Below are 24,320 nucleotides of genomic sequence, written 5' to 3'. Positions count from 1 at the left end.
GTATATCAGTGTGTTCGGGGTTAATACTGAATCAGTGCGGTATATCAGTGTGTTCGGGGTTAATACTGAATCAGTGTCGGTATATCAGTGTGTTGGGGAATGGGATGAGATTTCCGGTAACAATACAGAGGATGATGCACTTTATTCCATGTCGGGATGAAGTTGGAAACTCTCTTTGTTTTGGGATCATCTCTATATTGTAGATGATCATAAACTATTGTCACCGATATATAGATGATATATTCTCACTATGATACACAATATACAGAACCTCACAAAAGTCAGTACACCCCTCACATCATTGTAAATCTTTTCTTCTATCTTTTCATGTGACAACACTGAAGAAATGACACTTGTCTACAATGTAAAGTAGTGAGTGTACAGCTTGTATAACAGTGTAAATTTCCTGTCCCCTCAAATTAACTCAACGCACAGCCATTAATGTCTAAACCGCTGGCCACAAAAGTGAGTACACCCCTAAGTGAAAATGTCCAAATTGGGCCCAATTAGCCATTTTCCCTCCCAGGTGTCAAGTGACTCGTTAGTGTTACAAGGTCTCAGGTGTGAATGGGGAGCAATTGTGTTACATTTGGTGTTATCGCTCTCACTCTCTCATACTGGTCACTGGAAGTTCAACATGGCACCTCATGGCAAAGAGCTCTCAGAGGATCTGAAAAAAAGAATTGTTGCTCTACATAAAGATGGCCTTGGCCAGTGATGGGAGAACCTTGGCACCCCAGATATTTTGGAACTACATTTCCCATGATGCTCTGGCACTCTGCAGTGTAGTGGAGCATCATGGGAAATGTAGTTCCAAAACATCTGGGGTGCCAAGGTTCTCCCATCACTGGCCTAGGCTATAGGAAGATTGCCAAGACCCTGAAACTGAGCTGCAGCACGGTGGCCAAGATCATACAGCGGTATAACAGGACAGGTTCCACTCAAAACAGGCCACGCCGTGGTCGATCAAAGAAGTTGAGGTCACATGCTCAGCGTCATATCCAGAGGTTGTCTTTGGGAAATAGACGTATGAGTGCTGCCAGCATTGCTGCAGAGATTGTAGGGGTGTGGGGGGGGGGGGATCAGCCTGTCAGTGCTCAGACCATATGCCGCACACTGCATCTAATTGGTCTGCATGGCTGTCATCCCAGAAGGAAGCCTCTTTAGATGATGCACAAGAAAAAACGCAAACAGTTTGCTGAAGACAAGCAGACTAAGGAGATGGATTACTGGAACCATGTCCTGTGGTCTGATGAGACCAAGATAAACTTATTTGGTGTCAGATGGTGTCAAGCGTGTGTGGGGGCAACCAGGTGAGGAGGACAAAGACAAGTGTGTCTTGTCTACAGTCAGGCATGGTGGTGGGGGTGTCATGGTCTGGGGCTGCATGAGTGCTGCCGGCACTGGGGGGCTACAGATCATTGAGGAGACCATGAATGCCAACATGTACTGTGACATACTGAAGCAGAGCATGATCCCCTCCCTTCAGAGACTGGGCCGCAGGGCAGTATTCCAACATGATAACCACCCCAAACACACCTCCAACACCACCACTGCCTTGCTAAAGAAGCTGAGGGTAAAGGTGATGGACTGGCCAAGCATGTCTCCAGACCTAAACCCTATTGATCATCTGTGGGACATCCTCAGAGGGAAGGTGGAGGAGCGCAAGGTCTCCAACATCCACCAGCTCTGTGATGTCATCATGGGGGAGGGGAAGAGGACTCCAGTGGTGACCTGTGAAGCTCTGATGACCTCCATGCCCAAGAGGGTTAAGGTAGTGCTAGAAAATAATGGAGGTCACACAAAATATTGACACTTTGGACATTTTCACTTAGGGGTGTACTGACTTTTGCTGCCAGCGGTTTAGACATTAATGGCTGTGTGTTGAGTTATTTTGAGGGGACAGGAAATTGACACTGTTACAATGTAAAGTAGTGAGTGTACAGCTTGTATAACAAAGTGTCATTTCTTCAGTGTTGCCAAATGAAAATATAGAATAAAATATTTACAAAAATGTGAGGGGTGTACTCACTTTTGTGACATACTTTATATACAGTACCTTGAAAAAGTTTTCATACCCCTTGACATTTTCCACATTTTCTCATGTATATGGGATTTTATGTGATGGACCAACACAAAGTGTCACATCATTGTGAAGTGGAAGGAAAATGATAAATGGTTTTCAAATTTTTATTTTGCAAATAAATATATGAAAAGTGTGTGTGTGTGTGGGGGGGAGCATTTGTATGGAGCCCCCCGGAGTCAATACTTTGTAGAACCCCCTTTCTCTACAATTACAGCTGCAAGTCTTTTTGGGGGTGTCTCTACCAGCTTTACACATCTAGAGAGGGACATTGTTGCCCATTCTTCTTCTTCTTTGCAAAATATCTCAAGCTCTGTCAGATTGGATGGATAGCGTCTGTGATCAGCAATTTTCAAGTCTTGCCACAGATTCTCAATGTGATTTAGGTCTGGACTGTGACTGGGCCATTCTAACACACATGAATGTGCTTTGATGTAAACCATTCCATTGTAGCTCTGGCTGGATGTTTCGGGTCGTTGTCCTGCTAGAAGGTGAACCTCCGCCCCGGTCTCAAGTCTTTTGCAGATTTTCTTCTAAGATTGTCCTGTATTTGGCTCCATCCATCTTCCCATCAACTCTGACCAGCTTCCCTGTTCCTGCTGGAGAAAAGCATCCCCACCACATGATGCTGCCACCACCATGTTTCACGGTGGGGATGGTGTGTTCAGGGTGATGTGCGGTGTTAGTTTTCCTCCCCAACCAGACTTTTGCTTTTAGGCCAAAAAGTTGAATGTTGGTCTCATCTGACCAGAGCACCTTCTTCCACGTGTTTGCTGCCCCCTCCCCCACATGGCTTCTCACAGACTGCAAACGAGACTTCTTATGGCTTTCTTTCAACAGTGGCTTTCTTCTTGTCACTCTTCCATAAAGGCCAGATTTCAATTACCGGTAAATGTTGGAAGGGTAACTCCTTATAGGAAGGGTAACTGTCTATATGAAAGTTAACTCTCCGTAGGAAGGGTAACTGTCTGTAGGAAGGGTAACTGTCTATAGAAGGGTAACTCTTTATAGCAAGGGTGACTCTCTATAGGAAGGCTAACTCTCTATAGAAAGAGTAACTCTTAACAGGAAGGGTAACTCTTTTTAGAAAGGGTAACTCTCTCTATAGAAAGGGTAGCTCTTTATAGGAACGCTAGCTCTCAATAGAAAGGCTAACTCTCTAACGGAAGGGTAACTCTCTATAGGAAGGGTAACTCTCTATAGGAAGGGTAAGTCTCTATAGGAAGGGTAACTATGTATATGAAGGCTAACTCTCTAACGGAAGGGTAACTCTTTATAGGAAGGGTAACTCTGTATAGGAAGGGTAACTCTGTATAGGAAGGCTAACTCTCTATAAGAAGGCTAACTCTCTATAGAAAGGGTAACTCTTTTTTTTTTAGGAGGGTAACTCTTTTTAGGAAGGGTAACTCTCTATAGGAAGGGTAGCACTCTATAGGAAGGGTAACTCTTTATAGGAACCATTACTCTCAATAGAAAGACTAACTCTGTGTAGGAAGGGAAACATTCTATAGGAAGGAGAGCTCTTTATAGGAAGGGTAACTATCCATAAGAAGGATAACTCTTTGTTGAAAGGGTAACTCTCTATAGGAATGGTAACTCTTTATAGGAAGGGTAACACTCTATAGGAAGGGTAACATTCTATAGGAAGGAGCGCTCTTTATAGGAAGGGTAACTCTTTATAGGAAGGGTAACTCTCTATAGGAAGGGTAACACTCTATAGGAAGGGTAACTCTCTATAGGAAGGGTAACACTCTATAGGAAGGAGCGCTCTTTATAGGAAGGGTAACTCTCTATAGGAAGGGTAACTCTCTATAGGAAGGGTAACACTCTATAGGAAGGAGCGCTCTTTATAGGAAGGGTAACTCTCTATAGGAAGGGTAACACTCTATAGGAAGGGTAACTCTCTATAGGAAGGGTAACACTCTATAGGAAGGAGCGCTCTTTATAGGAAGGGTAACTCTCTATAGGAAGGGTAACTCTTTATAGGAAGGGTAACTCTCTATATGAAGGATACATTTCTAATGGAATTGTAACACTCTATAGGAAGGAGAGCTCTTTATAGGTAGGGCAACACTCTATAGGAAGGGTAGCATTCTATAGGAAGGGTAACACTCTATAGGAAGGGTAACATTCTATAGGAAGGAGCACTCTTTATAGGATGGGTAACTATTTATAGGAAGGATAACTTTCTAATGGAATTGTAACACTCTATAGGAAGGAGAGCTCTTTATAGGAAGGGTAACTCTTTATAGGAAGGATAACTCTCTATATGAAGGATAACTTTCTATGGTAATTGTAACACTCTATAGGAAGGAGAGCTCTTTATAGGAAGGGCAACACTCTATAGGAAGGGTAACACTCTATAGGAAGGGTAACACTCTATAGGAAGGGTAACACTCTATAGGAAGGGTAACATTCTATAGGAAGGAGCACTCTTTATAGGAAGGATAACTCTTTATAGGAAGGATAACTTTCTAATGGAATTGTAACACTCTATAGGAAGGAGAGCTCTTTATAGGAAGGGTAACTCTCTATAGGAAGGATAACTCTCTATAGGAGGGATAACTCTCTATAGGAAGGATAACTCTCTATAGGAAGGATAACTCTCGATATGAAGGATAACTTTCTAATGTAATTGTAACACTCTATGGGAAGGAGAGCTCTTTATAGGAAGGATAACTCTTTGTTGAAAAGGTAACTCTCTATAGGAAGGGTAACTCTCTATAGGAAGGGTAACTCTCTATAGGAAGGGTAACACTCTATAGGAAGGAGCGCTCTTTATAGGAAGGGTAACTCTTTATAGGAAGGGTAACTCTCTATAGGAAGGGTAACACTCTATAGGAAGGGTAACTCTCTATAGGAAGGGTAACACTCTATAGGAAGGAGCGCTCTTTATAGGAAGGGTAACTCTCTATAGGAAGGGTAACTCTCTATAGGAAGGGTAACACTCTATAGGAAGGAGCGCTCTTTATAGGAAGGGTAACTCTCTATAGGAAGGGTAACACTCTATAGGAAGGGTAACTCTCTATAGGAAGGGTAACACTCTATAGGAAGGAGCGCTCTTTATAGGAAGGGTAACTCTCTATAGGAAGGGTAACTCTTTATAGGAAGGGTAACTCTCTATATGAAGGATACATTTCTAATGGAATTGTAACACTCTATAGGAAGGAGAGCTCTTTATAGGTAGGGCAACACTCTATAGGAAGGGTAGCACTCTATAGGAAGGGTAACACTCTATAGGAAGGGTAACATTCTATAGGAAGGAGCACTCTTTATAGGATGGGTAACTATTTATAGGAAGGATAACTTTCTAATGGAATTGTAACACTCTATAGGAAGGAGAGCTCTTTATAGGAAGGGTAACTCTTTATAGGAAGGATAACTCTCTATATGAAGGATAACTTTCTATGGTAATTGTAACACTCTATAGGAAGGAGAGCTCTTTATAGGAAGGGCAACACTCTATAGGAAGGGTAACACTCTATAGGAAGGGTAACACTCTATAGGAAGGGTAACACTCTATAGGAAGGGTAACATTCTATAGGAAGGAGCACTCTTTATAGGAAGGATAACTCTTTATAGGAAGGATAACTTTCTAATGGAATTGTAACACTCTATAGGAAGGAGAGCTCTTTATAGGAAGGGTAACTCTCTATAGGAAGGATAACTCTCTATAGGAGGGATAACTCTCTATAGGAAGGATAACTCTCTATAGGAAGGATAACTCTCGATATGAAGGATAACTTTCTAATGTAATTGTAACACTCTATGGGAAGGAGAGCTCTTTATAGGAAGGATAACTCTTTGTTGAAAAGGTAACTCTCTATAGGAAGGGTAACTCTCTATAGGAAGGGTAATTGTCTCTAGGAAGGGTAACTCTATAGGAAGGGTAATTGTCTATAGGAAGGGTAACACTCTGATAGAGAGATATCCTTCCCATAGAATGACCCTTCCTACAGCCTGTAATACATTGTAATATCTCTGCCTACAATGAGAATCTTCCTCCGCCTGCCCCAAGCCGCTATGAAGAAGCTCATCACCAAAGCTGAGCCAGCGGGCTGTTTACACCGAGGACGGAGCGGGAGGCGGCACGTGGGCTCAGCAGCAGAAGATGTATGTTCTGAGGATGCCGGGGAATCCGGGAAGGGACTGATTCATAAAACGGAGAAAAGAAAATGAGAATAACGCGGATTTTGGATGGGGATTGTGATTGGCCAGTGTCGGCTACAACTCCACATTACACACCCATTCGATTTCTGTGTATTTTATGAATTAATTATACAATATTATACTTTCAAAGAATCAATGTTATCACTACAAACTTTCAGATGCCGAATGTCATTTTCTAGGATATTATGGGAATGGGTAGCTGTGGGAGATGAATGGTGGTTCTCAGTACTTACCTTATTAGTTAGAGAGATGCTCAGACAGGGAGAAGGAAGGAGACTGGGACTGTGTGTCTGTAAAGGAGCATCACAAAAGGGTCTATTTAATAATTAAAATAAATAAATAAACTCCAACACACATCTAGTTTAACTTCCAATGAGATACGGAACATGTTGCATGATATATTTAATGAAAAAATATATATATATAGAGAGAGAGAGAGAGAGAGAGAGAGAGAGAGATTATTTTAATAATAAAGATATAAAAAAAATATATAAAAAATATAAATATATTAAAATAATATATATAAAATGACAATATAACCTAATATATATATATATATATATATATATATATATATATATATATATATATATATATAAAATATGTAGTAAAAAGTAAAAAAAAAAAATATATATATATTTTATTATTATTATTATTATTAATAAAATAATATATATAAAATTATATGAAAAAATATATAAAGATATAAATATATTAAAATAATATATATTAAATGACAATATAATGGAAAAATATATCTAAAATAAAATTATATGTATATATGTATGTGTCTGTGTGTGTATATATATATATATATATATATATATATATATATATATATATACACATATTTTTTAACTTTTTAATATACATATATATATATATATATATATATATATATATATATATATATATAAAATGTAAAATCAAAATAATAAATAAATAAATAAATAAAAAAAAAAATATATATATATATATATATATATATATATATATAAAAAATGTAAAATGTAAATAAAAAAATATATATATATTAAAATGTAATATTTATATATATATATATATATATATATATATATATATATATATATATATATATATATATATATATATATATATATATAAATATATATATTTTTTTATGTATATATGACCAGCATTTTATTATTATTATATACACATATGTTTTTTTTTTTTTTTTTTTACAATACCATAAAGAATACTGCTATGAAAAAATACCATTGTGCTACAACTGAGTCCAGAAATGTCAATCTTTTCTGATCTTGCAGTAAAGAGTTGAAACAAATCCTTCTATTTAGCCAATACAAGCAGTGCTATTTCTCCCACCGCACCCAGTTAGTGATGCCTACGTTATCCCTACATATGTACTTCCTGGCCTGTATTGCTTGCATTGTACAGTGCTGCTGCAGTAGATGGCGCTATATGAATCATAATGACGGGTAGAGGTAGCACACGGCATTGTGGAACACTATAATCCATGTACAAACCACATCTGCATTTGATATTTCTGCTGCCACTGCCAAGTAATCAGCAGTGGTAAAATTATCAATTTTTCATGCTTTCTACCTAATTTCATCATAATGTGCAAACACATTCCCAACATAGGGAAATGCTGCATTTCACGTATTTCCTGTGGACAGGTTCTCTTTAAATGTATGTTCCATTTAAAAAAAAAAAATGTGACTAGGATATTCTGAGCCCACCTATCTAGAAATGTTTATATAATAAAAAAATATCTATCTATCTATCTATCTATCTATCTATCTATCTATCTATCTATCTATCTATCTATCTCATACAGTGAAGATCAGCCTTTCTCAACCACATTTCCTCAAGAGGACATTCTTCAGTTATCACCTAGGCCAGTGATGGCGAACCTTGGCACCCCAGATGTTTTGGAACTACATTTCCCATGATGCACATGCACTCTGCAGTGTAGTTGAACATCATGGGAAATGTAGTTCCAAAACATCTGGGGGGCAAAGGTTCTCCATCCCTGCCCTAGGGCATTCTTCCCAAGGACCACCAAGGAGTATTTTATCCAATGACCCCAGGTGAAGGAGGCCCTTCCAATGATCACTAGTAAAAAGGCCCTTCTGCCACTGACCACCAATGAAGGGAGCATTTACCCCAAAAAACACCACTGAAGGGGGCCCTTCTCCTAATGAACTCCAGTAGAGGGGGGCCCTTTCCCAATCAGCGCCAATAAAATCCTTATTCCAGTGAACCACAAATATAAGAGGCTCCGTCTCTCAATGACCACCAATATAAGTGGCTGCTTCTTCCAATGACCACCAAAATAAGGACAATATTTTCCACTGATCACCAGTGAAGGGAGGCCTTCTTCTAATGGCCATCAATAGAATGGGGGTCTTTTTCCAATGACCAAAAATCAGAGGGAGGTCCTTCTTCCAATGACCAACAATCATAAGGGGGGTCTTTTGCCCAGTGACTACCAATATAAGGAGATCCTTCTCCCAATAACCACCAATATAAGGGGATCCTTCTCCCAATAACCACCAATATAAGGGTATCCTTCTCCCAATAACCACCAATATAAGGGTATCCTTCTCCCAATAACCACCAATATAAGGGTATCCTTCTCCCAATAACCACCAATATAAGGGTTGATAGGTTTCCCGGAAGCCACACATCAAGTCAAAGACTGCTGTGTGATAGTAAATGGCAGTCTCAGCCGAGAACCCTGCCAGGCCATGCCCCCAACGTGTTCCCAGCTGAGACTGCCATTCACTAGCACACAGCAGGCTTTGACTCGATTCCGGGACACCTATCACTCTCTACCATTGACTGGAGCATAGACAAGCGCCATTCTCGGCCAGCACTTGCAGCAGACAGGCACAGGGCTTCATTCCCATTCAGTCTGAGCAGCTCACACACATATCTTTGTTCCCTCTAATATAAGGGGGTTCCTTCTTCCAATGACTGGCAATATAAGGGGCTACTTTTTTCCAATCACCACCAAAAGGAGGACAATTTTTTCCACTGATCACCAGTCAAGGGGACCTTCTTCCAATGATCATTATCATAAGGACATATTTCCACTGATCATCACCAGTGAAGGGGGACTTCTTCTAATGACCACCAAAATAAGGGTTTTTGTTTCCCACTGATCACCAATGAATGGAGGCCTTGTTTTAGTGGTCATAAATGTAAGGGGGGCTTCCTCCAATGACCACCAATATAAGGGAGCCCTTCTCCCAATGGCCACCAATATAAGGGATCCTTCTTCCAATTACTGCCAATATAAGGGAGTCCTTCTCTCAATGAGCACCAAGATAAGGGAGTCTTTCTTCTAATGACCACCAATATAAGGGTGTCCTTTTTCCAATGACCACCAATATAAGGGGGTCCTTTTTCCAATGACCACCAATATAAGGGGGTCCTTTTTTCCAATGACTACCAATATAAGTGGGTCCTTTTTCCAATGACCACCAAAATAACCACAATTCCACTGATCACCAATGAAGGGAGACCTTCTAATGACCATCAATGTAAGTGGCCCTTCTTCCAATGACCACTAGTATAAGAATGCCTACTTCCAATGACTACCAATATAAGGGGGGTCATTCTCCCAATGACTACCAATATAAGGGAGTCCTTACAATGACCACCAATATAAGGGGGTCCCTTTTCCAATGACCACCAATATAAGGGGGTCCCTTTTCCAATGACCACCAATATAAGGAGGTCCTTTTTTCTAATGACTACCAATATAAGGGGGGCCTTTTTCCAATGACCACCAAAATAAGGACATTTTTTTTTCCACTGATCACCAATGAAGGGAGACCTTCTAATGGCCATCAATGTAAGGGACCCTTCTTCCAATGACCACTAGTATAAGAATGCCCACTTCCAATGACTATCAACATAAGGGAGTACTTCCATTGACCACCGATATAAGGGAGTCCTTACGATGACCGCCAATACAAGGGGGTGCTTTTCCTTAATGACCACCAACATAAGGAGGTCCTTCTTCCAATGACCTTCAATATAAGGAGGTCCTTCTTCCAATGACCTTCAATATAAGGAGGTCCTTCTTCCAATGACCTTCAATATAAGGAGGTCCTTCTTCCAATGACCTTCAATATAAGGAGGTCCTTCTTCCAATGACCTTCGATATAAAGAGGTCCTTCTTCCAATGACCACCAATGTAAGGAGATCTTCTTCCAATGACCACCAATATAAGGAGGTCCTTCTTTCAATAACCTTCAATATAAGGAGGTCCTTCTTCCAATAACCTTTAATATAAGGAGGTCCTTCTTTCAATAACCTTCAATATAAGGAGGTCCTTCTTTCAATAACCTTCAATATAAGGAGGTCCTTCTTTCAATAACCTTCAATATAAGGAGGTCCTTCTTTCAATAACCTTCAATATAAGGAGGTCCTTCTTCCAATAACCTTTAATATAAGGAGGTCCTTCTTACAATGACCACCAATATAAGGGGTTCCTTCTTACAATGACCACCAATATAAGGGGTTCCTTCTTACAATGACCACCAAACCAATATAAGTGGGTCCTTCTCCCATGACCACCAAACCAAGGGGGCATTTTTATTTGCTGCCCATTAGTAGCATTTGCTTCATTCTATTAATACTACAGAAAATGATTTTGTACGTCACCCCTAAGTCTCATACTGTGAGCACTCCACATTCCTTATTCTTTCATTTATTCATCGGTCTCGGCTTGCCGTTCATGCCCATGTACCCGGAGCTGTAGATACTGTAATCATTATCAGGGGTTCCCTTAGACCTGAAAGTTATTTCGAGGGTTCCTCCATGTTAAAACAGCTGGGAAAGGCCGGAGCAGAGTATAGTAGAGGAGTTCTTCACATTGCAGAGCTCTTCTGGAATGTTCCTGTGAATCCGCCCGTGTTTCTCACCAGTTACAGTGACATGTCCAACATCTGGCTTCGCTCAGTGCATCATTAATTTCCCTTTAATTGTCCGGCCTACTGACTGCGGGAACATGTGTGCCTGTAATACGCTCGTTACCGGGAGCGCTCTCTGCGTGTCGACACATTTTACAATAAACAGACTTTATTAATTAGCGAAGAGCAAGCAAAACACACGTTCATTAGGGTGTGCAGGGTGTCCGGCCTTGCATCACCAATTAGACGGTTCTTACAAGGAAGATATTGCAATGTTCGCACAAGTCCGAAGATAGAGCGTCATAAGCAGGCTCAGATCTCATATCATCCTTGGAATTAAGTCTTAATCAATACTCATGGAGCATCATTGTATTCCTGTTGTCTCTGGAGCCGGATTCAGTTTGATCTTTGCAATCCATTTACAACTACATTTAGGATGAGCGCTGGTTTGGTCCTTGGCAGGGTCTTCTATACTCGAAATCCTTGAAGCTTTCCTCCCTCCTTCATGCTTGACCAAAGCGAGATTCCCCATAGGACAATAGCCACAGCTGGGAACCAGAGGAGGGTGGGGGGCGAAGTGAGGGAATGAGAGGGAGCGTTACAAAATATTTTGTACAGAAAAAGCGGAAACGATCAATGTCTACTACCAGCAAATAGCAGGAGATAAATCCAGTTTTGCATGCCTGAAATTTTTAGAATTTTGCATTTGAAAAAAATGTACATTTTTTTTTTTAATTTTGCGTGAGAAACATTGTGATAAAAAAAATATGTACATTTTTGGATTTTGCATAGGAAATATTCTAATTAAAAGGTGTACATTTTTGGATTTTTTTTGCAAAATTTTTTGGATTTTGCATGAGAAATTTTCTTATAAAAAATGTGTACATTTTTGGATTCTGCAAAAGAAACTTTGCAATAAAAAAGTGTAAATTTTTTTTAATTTTGCATGAGAAATCTTCTTATAAACATGTGTACATTTTTGGATTCTGCAAAATAAACTTTGCAATAAAAAGCTATCTGTTTTTTGGATTTTGCATGAGAAATTTTGTTATAAAAATGTGTACATTTTTGGATTCCGCATTAGAAACTTTGCAATAAAAAAAAGTGTCAGATTTTTGGATTTTGCATGAGAAATTTTCTTATAAAATTGTGTACATTTTTGGATTCTGCAAAAGAAACTTTGCAATAAAAATGTGTAATTTTTTTGAATTTTGCATGAGAAATTTTCTCATAAAAATGTGTACATTTTTGGATTCTGCATTAGAAACTTTGCAATAAAAAAAGTGTCAGATTTTTGGATTTTGCATGAGAAATTTTGTTATAAAAATGTGTACATTTTTTAATTCTGCAAAATAAACTTTGCAATAAAAATGTGTAATTTTTTTAAATTTTGCATGAGAAATATTCTTATAAAAATTTGTACATTTTTGGATTCTGCAAAAGAAACTTTGCAATAAAAAAGTGTCAGTTTTTTTGGATTTTGCATGAGAAATATTCTTATAAAAATGTGTACATTTTTGGATTCTGCAAAAGAAACTTTGCAATAAAAAAAAGTGTCAGTTTTTTGGATTTTGCATGAGAAATTTTCTTTTAAAAAATGTGTACATTTTTGGATTCTGCAAAAGAAACTTTGCAATAAAAAAAAAAGTGTCAATTTTTTGAATTTTGCATGAGAAATTTTCTTATAAAAATGTGTAAATTTTTTAATTCTGCAAAAAATAATGTGTACGTTTTTGGCTTTTGCATATGTCATTTTCAAATAAAAATGTGTAAATTTTTGGCTCTTGCGTAAGAAATAGTTGTACACTTTCGTATTTTGCATCAGAAACTGTGCAATAAAAAAACTATACCTTTTTTAGATTTTTGCATTAGAAATTTTGCAATAAAAATGTGTTTTTTTATTCGAAAATTTCACATGCAAAATAAAAAAAAATTTACACTTTTTTTATTGCAAATTTTCTGATGCAAAATCCAAAAGTGTACACTTTTTTGTTAGAAAATTTCTAATGCAAACTCCAAAAATGTACACATTTTTATTCGAAAATTTCATATGCAAAATCAAAAAATGAACACGTTTTTATTGCAAAAATAAACAAAAAAAATGTACGCTTTTTAAATTGCAAAGTTTCTGATGCAAAATCCAAAAGTGTACACTTTTTTGGTAGAAAACTTCTTATGCAAAATCAAAAAATCTACATTTTTTTTTTTTATTGCAAGATGTCTCATGCAAAAATCCAAAAATGTACGCCTGTTTTATTGCAAAAATTTCGAATGCAAAATCCAAAAATCGACACGTTTTTATTAGAAAAGAAATTGGGCGCATTTTTGGAATCTGCATAAGACATTTTTCTACCAAAAAAAAAAGTGTATACTTTGTGTGTATTTTTGTAATAAAAATGGGCACATTTTTTGATTTTGCATAAAAAAAATATATATATTTTTTGGGGGATTTTACATAACATAAAGTGAAAAAAGTCAGCTCATGTTTTGCAGTGAACAAAAAATAAAAAGTGAGACACACAGACACACACAGGTAGAGGATCAGGTTTCATCTGTCTTTAGGATTTTCTAATTATTTGTTTTATTGCTTTTATACTAAAACCACCATCACTGTTACCATCACTCTCAATGTTGTTACTACGCAGCTTTTTTTTTTTTTTTTTCTAACACTCTGAGCTCCAGTTTTCAATTTTTCCAGCTCCGCTCCTATCGCATTGGTTTGATCTCCCTGTAAGCCGTTTGGGATCTCCTGCCACATCCATTCCGGCAGTAATGCTCAATACAATAAACATGTTCCTCGCTACATGTATCCATCTGTGGAGGCAACATCATTGAAGAAAATAATCATTTTTACCGTTGTGGTTTTTGCTGCTATAGGAAATCTTATTTTTTTTTTTTGTAAAAAGGAAAGTTTGATTCATGCTTAAATTTTTTTTTTTCTTCGACAAGAGAAATGATAAATACATTGCGCATGTGTCTGAGCGAACGCTTTGACAGATCGTTTTAAAAAAAAAAAATCATTGTCAGGAAGCGGAGAGTTTGGTTCTTGTAGCTGAACAGAGAAATAAATAAGGAGAGAACTGTGAGCGGGATCTTTCTTTTTTTTATTGTTTACTGAGATATTTATGTGAGGATGTCAGAGTCTTTACATCTCCTGACTGTCAGAGTGTGGTCAGCCGGAGGAGTCCTCAGAGTATGGTCAGCCGGAGGAGTCCTCGGAGTATGGTCAGCCGGAGGAGTCCTCAGAGTATGGTCAGCCGGAGGAGTCCTCAGAGAATGGTCAGCCGGAGGAGTCCTCGGAGAATGGTCAGCCAGAGGAGTCCTCAGAGAATGGTCAGCCGGAGGAGTCCTCGGAGAATGGTCAGCCAGAGGAGTCCTCAGAGAATGGTCAGCCGGAGGAGTCCTCGGAGAATGGTCAGCCAGAGGAGTCCTCAGAGTATGGTCAGCCGGAGGAGTCCTCAGAGTATGGTCAGCCGGAGGAGTCCTCAGAGAATGGTCAACCAGAGGAGTCCTCAGAGAATGGTCAACCAGAGGAGTCCTCAGAGTATGGTCAGCCAGAGGAGTCCTCAGAGAATGGTCAGCCAGAGGAGTCCTCGGAGAATGGTCAGCCAGAGGAGTCCAATGAGTATGGGCAGCCAGAGGAGTCCTCGGTGTATGGACAGCCAGAGGAGTCCTCGGTGTATGGTCAGCCAGAGGAGTCCTCGGAGTATGGTCAACCAGAGGAATCCTCAGAGTATGGTCAGCCAGAGGAGTCCTCTGAGAATGGTCAGCCAGAGGAGTCCTCGGAGAATGGTCAGCCAGAGGAGTCCGATGAGTATGGTCAGCCAGAGGAGTCCTCGGTGTATGGGCAGCCAGAGGAGTCCTCGGTGTATGGTCAGCCAGAGGAGTCCTCAGAGAATGGTCAGCCAGAGGAGTCCTCAGTGTATGGTCAGCCAGAGGAGTCCTCAGAGAATGGTCAGCCAGAGGAGTCCTCAGAGTGTGGTCAGCCAGAGGAGTCCTCAGTGTATGGTCAGCCAGAGGAGTCCTCAGAGAATGGTCAGCCAGAGGAGTCCTCAGAGTATGGGCAGCCAGAGGAGTCCTCGGTGTATGGTCAGCCAGAGGAGTCCTCAGAGTATGGTCAGCCAGAGGAGTCCTCAGAGTATGGTCAGCCAGAGGAGTCCTCGGTGTATGGTCAGCTGGAGGAGTCCTCGGAAAATGGTCAGCCAGAGGAGTCTGCGGAGTATGGGCAGCCAGAGGAGTCCTCAGAGAATGGTCAGCCAGAGGACTCCTTAAAGTATGGTCAGCCAGAGGAGTCCTCAGAGAATGGTCAGCCAGAGGAGTCCTCAGAGAATGGTCAACCAGAGGAGTCCTCGGTGTATGGTCAGCCAGAGGAGTCCTCGGTGTATGGTCAGCCGGAGGAGTCCTCGGAAAATGGTCAGCCAGAGGAGTCCGCGGAGTATGGGCTGCCAGAGGAGTCCTCAGAGTATGGTCAGCCAGAGGAGTCCTCAGAGTATGGTCAGCCAGAGGAGTCCTCGGAGAATGGTCAGCCAGAGGAGTCCTCAGAGTATGGTCAGCCAGAGGAGTCCTCGGAGTATGGTCAACCAGAGGAGTCCTCGGTGTATGGTCAGCCAGAGGAGTCCTCAGATTATGGTCAGCCAGTCAAAGTATTTCCATGTCAGAAATCCAAGAAACAAGTACAAAAGAAGATGGTAGAGCACACAGCTCTTGTAATAGAAATAAGATGATGTGTCTTATTCTTTGGTGTGATAGATAGATGGATGGATAGAAAGATAGATAATAGGCGGGTAAATAGTAGGATGGATGGAAAGATGGATAGATAGACACATAAATGTATAGATGGATAGATGAAAGATAATAGATTTGTAGATGAATGGATAGAAAGATAATAGATTGGTAGGAGGATGGATAGATGGATTGGTAAAAAGAAAGATAAGAAATGGGTATGTGGAACGATGGATAGAAAGAGAGATGAGCGATAGAAAGACAAATGTATAGATGAAAAGACTGACGATGCGTGGATGGAAAAAAAAAAGGAAAAATAGTAGTTGGGTAGCTGGATGAATAGAAAGATAATAGATTGGTAGGAGGATTGATGGAAAGATAGATGATGGTTGGGTGGAGAGAAAGTTAATAGATCAGGCTTTCTCCAACTTTTAACCCTAGAGAAACCCCAAAAATTGTTTTCAGGTCTTGAGGAACCCTCCCTAAAACCAATTTATCAGGGGTCAGTAGGAACACAACGCCCCTGATACTGTTGGCCAAAATGAAGAATGTCCCCCTTTATGTGTTGCTCAGATTGCCCCCCTTAAAGACAGCTAAAAAGATATGTGGTGTCATGCAGCTGGCTTTGCTAAGTGATGGTGAACCTTGAACTCTGTAGGCACCATCAAAAAGGTGGTTCATCAGCCCCAGCCCAAGGAACCCCTAGCAACCTCTGGAGGAACCCTGGTTGAGAATGGCTGTAATAGATTGTTAGGAGGATGGATGGATGGCCTATAAAATAAATCAGACAAGAAGATTCATATTTGAGTTGTCTGTGTGTCCCCAGCTCTCTTTGGTCCGTGTCTCCCCGTTTCTATTTGGTCCATGTCTCCCCGTTTCTCTTTGGTCCGTGTCTCCCCCTTTCTCTTTGGTCCGTGTCTCCCCCTTTCTCTTTGGTCCGTGTCTCCCCGTTTCTCTTTGGTCCGTGTCTCCCCATTTCTATTTGGTCCGTGTCTCCCCCTTTCTCTTTGGTCCATGTGTCCCCGTTTCTCTTTGGTCCGTGTCTCCCCAGCTTTCTTTGGTCCGTGTGTCCCCGTTTCTCTTTGGTCCATGTCTCCCCAGCTTTCTTTGGTCCGTGTGTCCCCGTTTCTCTTTGGTCCATGTCTCCCCAGCTTTCTTTGGTCCGTGTGTCCCCGTTTCTCTTTGGTCCGTGTCTCCCCGTTTCTATTTGGTCCATGTCTCCCCAGCTTTCTTTGGTCCATGTCTCCCCGTTTCTCTTTGGTCCGTGTCTTCCCGTTTCTATTTGGTCCATGTCTCCCCAGCTTTCTTTGGTCCATGTCTCCCCGTTTCTCTTTGGTCCATGTCTCCCCAGCTTTCTTTGGTCCGTGTGTCCCCGTTTCTCTTTGGTCCGTGTCTCCTCGTTTCTATTTGGTCCATGTCTCCCCAGCTTTCTTTGGTCCATGTCTCCCCGTTTCTCTTTGGTCCATGTCTCCCCAGCTTTCTTTGGTCCGTGTGTCCCCGTTTCTCTTTGGTCCGTGTCTCCTCGTTTCTATTTGGTCCATGTCTCCCCAGCTTTCTTTGGTCCATGTCTCCCCGTTTCTCTTTGGTCCATGTCTCCCCAGCTTTCTTTGGTCCGTGTGTCCCCGTTTCTCTTTGGTCCGTGTCTCCCCGTTTCTATTTGGTCCATGTCTCCCCAGCTTTCTTTGGTCCGTGTCTCCCCGTTTCTATTTGGTCCATGTCTCCCCAGCTTTCTTTGGTCCGTGTGTCCCCGTTTCTCTTTGGTCCATGTCTCCCCAGCTTTCTTTGGTCCGTGTGTCCCCGGCTCTCTTTGGTCTGTGTGTCCCCGTTTCTCTTTGGTCCGTGTGTCCCCGTTTCTCTTTGGTCCATGTCTCCCCAGCTTTCTTTGGTCCGTGTGTCCCCGGCTCTCCTTGGTCTGTGTGTCCCCGTTTCTCTTTGGTCCGTGTCTCCCCAGCTTTCTTTGGTCCGTGTGTCCCTGGCTCTCTTTGGTCCGTGTGTCCCCGTTTCTCTTTGGTCCGTGTCTCCCCACCTTTCTTTGGTCCGTGTGTCCCGGCTCTCTTTGGTCTGTGTGTCCCCGTTTCTCTTTGGTCCATGTCTCCCCAGCTTTCTTTGGTCCTTGTGTCCCCGTTTCTCTTTGGTCCGTGTCTCCCCAGCTTTCTTTGGTTCATGTCTCCCCAGCTTTCTTTGGTCCGTGTGTCCCCGTTTCTCTTTGGTCCATGTCTCCCCAGCTCTCTTTGGTCCATGTGTCCCCGGCTCTCTTTGGTCCGTGTTTCCCCGTTTCTCTTTGGTCCATGTCTCCCCAGCTCTCTTTGGTCCATGTGTCCCCGGCTCTCTTTGGTCCTTGTGTCCCCGTTTCTCTTTGGTCCGTGTCTCCCCAGCTTTCTTTGGTCCATGTCTCCCCAGCTTTCTTTGGTCCGTGTGTCCCCATTTCTCTTTGCTCCGTGTCTCCCCAGCTTTCTTTGGTCCGTGTGTCCCCAGCCCTCTGTGGTCCGTATGTGTCCCTGTGTGTCCCCTGGCTCTCTGCAGTCCTTGTGTCCCCAGGCTCTCTGCGTCCCGTGTGTCCCCAGGCTCTCTACGGTGTTCCCTGGCTCTCTGCGTTCTGTGTGTCCCCCTGGCTCTCTGCAGTCCGTGTGTCCCCATATCTCTTGCTTTGGGCAGCTGTCCATGGAAAAAAAAAATACATTTTGGCTTGGCAGCCTCGCACGTTGATTGTTAATGTAACACAGGAGGAGAATAGTTGTAATACATCAGTGACTAATCCCCTCCTATGACAGGTAGAATGATGTACAGATGTTTAATGAAGTGAGGGGGTGATGGGTCATTGCTGATAGCAGTTTGAATGGATTGGAGCGTTGAGGAGTACAAGGGTTCCCAATAAACTCTCTGTACACTACTACATTAAGGGAGACTCTTGGTTCCTGCATTGCCGGCTTACGCTTTAATCCCCCCCCCCCCCCCGGCAGATCAATAACTTGTCAATATAATTTTAGAATTGTGGGAATTGTGGGAAATCCACACAAACATTGGTGGGTCATACAAACTCCATGCAGGTCCTTACTGAGGGTATTCTGCCCCCCCCCCCCCATGACCCAGTAAAGGGTGAACAGAACTGGTTCAGTGGGGCACATTTTTTAAAGACACAGAGACATAGAATGATTTTCTAATACTTATTTTCAAAATGAATATAGCTTCCCTCCACCCGCTCGGCTTTTTGCAGAGATGTCCCAAGCCGGGTCTTCTTCCTAATTAAAGAAGCATCATCGAGAGCTAATAGAGAGGGATCAATGCTCTCCTGAGTCTGTACTTACTGGCAATGATTCTCATGGGGTGGGGCAGTCTAGTAGCTGGCCCAAGGCATCATGGGAGATTCTCACGCTGTTATAGTTGATCAGTTCATTCAATAGGAAGCTTCAATGTAACGTTATGTTCAATGTACCACAACTTTTCTTGTTGAATGAAGGAGGTTTTCCTAGATCCAGTCCCTACTCCTCCATGAAAGATTCAGTTCCCTTATAAGTTCCCTGCAGCTGACTACGTTTCTTTTTTTAAACATCTCTTAGTGCAGATTTTTTTTTTTTTCAAGTAACAATACAAGTTATGCTTTGGTGTATTATGTCAAAATAGCATTAATGTACTGTTCTCACATTAGTAACATCATACAGTATGATAATACATATAGAGCATGTGGGCCCAGTATATAAGTACTTTTGGTTGCAGACATGGTGTGCCAAAAGTGATCCAAGAAAGTATTGAGGTTTGAGACATGACGATCCAAGAAAGTATTGAGGTTGGAGACATGACAATACAAGAAAGTATTGAGGTTGGAGACATGACAATACAAGAAAGTATAGAGGTTGGAGACATGACGATACAAGAAAGTATTGAGGTTGGAGACATGAGGATACAAGAAAGTATTGAGGTTGGAGACATGACGGTACAAGAAAGTATAGAGGTTGGAGACACGACGATCCAAGAAAGTATTGAGGTTGGAGACATGACGATCCAAGAAAGTATTGAGGTTGGAGACATGACGATCCAAGAAAGTATAGAGGTTGGAGACATGACGATACAAGAAAGTATTGAGGTTGGAGACATGACGGTACAAGAAAGTACAGAGGTTGGAGACATGACGATCCAAGAAAGTATTGAGGTTGGAGACATGACGATCCAAGAAAGTATTGAGGTTGGAGACATGACGATCCAAGAAAGTATTGAGGTTGGAGACATGACGATCCAAGAAAGTATTGAGGTTGGAGACATGACGATCCAAGAAAGTATAGAGGTTGGAGACATGACGATACAAGAAAGTATGGAGGTTGGAGACATGACGGTACAAGAAAGTATAGAGATTGGAGACATGACGATCCAAGAAAGTATTGAGGTTGGAGACATGACAATACAAGAAAGTATTGAGGTTGGAGACATGACAATACAAGAAAGTATAGAGGTTGGAGACATGACGATACAAGAAAGTATTGAGGTTGGAGACATGAGGATACAAGAAAGTATTGAGGTTGGAGACATGACGGTACAAGAAAGTATAGAGGTTGGAGACACGACGATCCAAGAAAGTATTGAGGTTGGAGACATGACGATCCAAGAAAGTATTGAGGTTGGAGACATGACGATCCAAGAAAGTATTGAGGTTGGAGACATGACGATCCAAGAAAGTATAGAGGTTGGAGACATGACGATACAAGAAAGTATAGAGGTTGGAGACACGACAATACAAGAAAGTATAGAGGTTGGAGACACGACGATCCAAGAAAGTATTGAGGTTGGAGACATGACGATCCAAGAAAGTATAGAGGTTGGAGACACGACGATCCAAGAAAGTATAGAGGTTGGAGACATGACGATCCAAGAAAGTACAGAGGTTGGAGACATGACGATACAAGAAAGTATTGAGGTTGGAGACATGACGATACAAGAAAGTACAGAGGTTGGAGACATGACGATACAAGAAAGTATTGAGGTTGGAGACATGACGATACAAGAAAGTACAGAGGTTGGAGACATGACGATACAAGAAAGTATAGAGGTTGGAGACATGACGATACAAGAAAGTATAGAGGTTGGAGACATGACGATACAAGAAAGTATAGAGGTTGGAGACATGACGATACAAGAAAGTATAGAGGTTGGAGACATGACGATACAAGAAAGTATTGAGGTTGGAGATGCTCTCTGCCACACTGGTTACAGTGAGCCAACCCTAAATTTACATCAGCACACATGTAGCACCCTCCTAGATGGGTGCTAGGATTATGTAAAGTTCCTTTTCTCAGAGATAATATATAATATAGTATATAATATAATATAATAATATGCTGCATATTATTTAAACCATTTCAGCTCCGGAAGGTTTTACCCCTTTTAACCCCCTTCATGAATAGGTCATTTTTTTCTACGCCCTTTTCCGAAGGTCCCCCGCTGCCTGCTGGGAAACACACGGATCCCAGAGACAGCGGGGTCCATCCTTATTGCGCAGCGCGACTTGCGCATGCGCAGTAGGGAACCAGGAAATGAATCCGCAAGGCTCCACTTCCTGATTCCCATACCCAAGATGGCGGCGGCAGCACCCGAGAGATGATCGAGAGATCGGCTTCGGGTGCCGACATCGCGGGAGCGCTGGACAGGTAAGTGTCCTTATTTTAAAAGTCAGCAGCTGCAGTATTTGTAGCTGCTGGCTTTTAAAAAAAAAAACGGCGGACTCCCGCTTTAAAGTGGTAGTATGGTCAATTTTTTAACTTTTACCTACAGGAAAGCCTATAATAAGGCTTACCTGTAGGTAAAAATAATATCTCCTAAACCTGTACGGTTTAGGAGATATTCCCCTCGGTATGCGCCGCTGACTGCAGCGGCGCATGCGCACAAGGGGGTTCTCTCCGTGAAAATCCGGCAGCGCTCATGCGGCCGGACTGAAATCTCCTGCGCGCATGCGCGGGAGTGACGATATCGCGGCTCCGGCCACTCACAGCGCCGGAGCCGCGATACCCGGAAGAGACGCCGAGGGAGCATGTCGGCTCCCTCGGCGTGGATCGGGCCAGATGTCGGGGCCTCGTTCTAAGGTAAGTATTTCATAATGAGCTAGTATGCGGTGCATACTAGCTCATTATGCATTTTGCTTTGCAGGTTTAAAAAAATAAAATAAAAAATTGCGGGTTTACTACCGCTTTAAGTAGGCAGGACTGATGAGCAGGATATCATCAACAGCTGAGTAACTGTGGAGAGAGATAGGCTCGGTTCACACAGGGGCGGCACGACTTGCAGCGCGACTCACAGACGCGACCTGCAAACGACTTCAGCGGCGACTTGCAAAACGACTTCTGTATAGAAGTCAATGCAAGTTGCCTGAAGTCGCCCCAAAAGTAGTACAGGAACCTTTTTTCTAAGTCGGAGCGACTTGAGTCACTCCTATTAGAACGGTTCCATAGTAGAGAACGGAGCGCAACTTGTCAGGCGGCGAAGTCGCCTGGACAAGTCGCCCCTGTTTGAACCGAGCCATAGAAGCTGGCAATTAGCTGACAGCTGAGCGTCCAGCTCAAAGAAGGAAGGGCTGAGCCCAGCCCTGACAGATGCATCCGGCGCCCATCCAGGTGTGTTACAACAGAAAATGAATATTTGCTGTTGAAACACTGATCCTCAATCCGGCAAATCAGAAGTGGGTGTGAGACTCGTTTTCTGATTGGCCCGAAAAGAGAAGACTCCCGATTGGCTGTCGAGGAGGAGGGAGGAAACTGAAGCCGCCTTCGCCACTGTGGCCTGTTGACCAGTAGAACGGGAGGCCACGACCGTGCAGGGAAAGCCGCCGGTGATGGAGTAAGTGCTACCTACCTACCGGCCGTCGTGTGGGGGGTTGGCATACTGTTTGCTGCCCCCACCCAAAAAAAATGTTTCCACCTTCCTCCATTAGGCTGTTCATCATTCCTAGGGCAGGTTCATCTAGCACCCGGGGGGCAAGAATGCAGAACGGCACCCGAAATTGGAAAATTCGAAATTTTCGGAAATTGGAAAATTTACTAGAAATTCAAAAGTTCGTAAATTCGAAATTCATAAATTTGAGAATTTGTAAGTAAATTCGGAATTTCGGAGAATTCGGAAATTTGAAAAATCTGAATTTCCGAAAAAAGCAAAAAAAGAATGAAACTAAAATGAACACATTTTTTGTCAGTGCCCATGTCTAATGGGTACATGGCCCTGTGCCCATTCTTTGTCACCTTGCTCCAGGTGCCCATGGCTGTCATGGAATGTGCACTGCAAATGCGTGGCCAATCACTTACTTTCTAGCAGCTACACACACTGTATGTTTTTCATGTCGGCTGTGAGCAGATGGGGTGGAGGAGTGGGCATGCTGGGGGGCACAATGTGACAGACAGTGAAGACATGAAATCGCCACCTATTGGTTGCCATTGATCTGGAGTTTTATGTATGGTGAGGGGGTGCCACTGCTCTACTGCTGTGCCTCAGGGTAGCTGCCCTTCCTGCCCACCCCTGCTGCTCTCATGCACATACTGTAGTTCCAAACTGTCCCTGAATTGGAGGGACTGGGAACAAAATCCCTCTGTCCCACCTTCATCCTCATTTTGGTCTGATGTATATAAAATGCATTTTTTATCTTTCAAAGACTGTTTCCCAGTGCTGAACCTTTCAACACTCACCATTTTATTCTCCATGGCCTTTGTTTAAAAATATATATAATGTTTGGGGGTTTAACCACTTGCAGACCAGCGGCCGTCGTTATACATCGGTATTTTGACGTAGAATACTGGGGTTGTGGCAGCAGATAGCTACCATAAACCCTGGTATTTTTCTGCGGGGGGGTCCTCTTTCAGATAAAATAATGGTCATAGATAAAACCTCTTTCAGATAAAAGTGGTCTCAGCAGCAAGATAAAGCACTTTTATTGGCAACGGGAGAGGTGCCCCGCCACGCTCCGGTCGCCGCCGCTGGAGGAGGCAGAGACAATCCGATCCTTTCCCTTCAGTAACATGGAGTCAAGTGACGGGAAGATGGCCCCCACTTGGCCGCCATAACATTGGATGACAGAAGCGACATCAAAACGTCACTCCCGCCCAATGGTCTTATTATTATTTTTTTTTTAAATACTTTTTTTTAAGACTTTTTTTTTAATACTTAATTTTTTTTAAATACTTATTTTTTTTAAATACTTTTTTTTAAAACTTTCTTTTTTTTTATACTTTTTTTAAAGTCTTTTTTTTTTTTTTAAATATATATATTTTTTAAAAAAGACACTTTTTTTTAAAAGACTTTTGTTTTAGAAAATAAATGTAAAATATATATATATATATATATATATATATATATATATATATATATATATATATATATATATATATATATATATATATATATTTTTTTTTTTTTTTAAAGACATTTTTTTTTTTATTTAGTGTAAATATGAGACCTGGGGTCTT

General features: G+C 41.7%; 2 protein-coding genes across 5 annotated transcripts in view; both read left to right on the top strand.

The window, feature by feature from the left end:
- LOC143975801 (transcription factor COE3-like) overlaps positions 1–24,320 on the top strand; it is a 261,364-nt gene that overhangs the window by 8,395 nt on the left and 228,649 nt on the right. The window lies entirely within an intron of this gene.
- On the top strand, positions 7,707–16,776 carry LOC143974114 (uncharacterized). Its single transcript, XM_077475199.1, has 2 exons — positions 7,707–7,713; positions 14,329–16,776. The coding sequence occupies exons 1-2, from the start codon at positions 7,707–7,709 to the stop codon at positions 15,885–15,887; spliced, it is 1,566 nt and encodes a 521-aa protein (XP_077331325.1). The 3' UTR covers positions 15,888–16,776.

Source organism: Lithobates pipiens, unplaced genomic scaffold (genome assembly GCF_037356315.1).
Source record: "Lithobates pipiens isolate NorthernLeopardFrog02 unplaced genomic scaffold, aLitPip1_a1.2 Scaffold_13, whole genome shotgun sequence".
In the NCBI taxonomy this organism is placed as follows: Eukaryota; Metazoa; Chordata; class Amphibia; order Anura; family Ranidae; genus Lithobates; species Lithobates pipiens.
The sequence above is the reverse complement of the archived record's forward strand: the minus strand, read 5'-3'. Positions and strand labels throughout refer to the sequence as shown.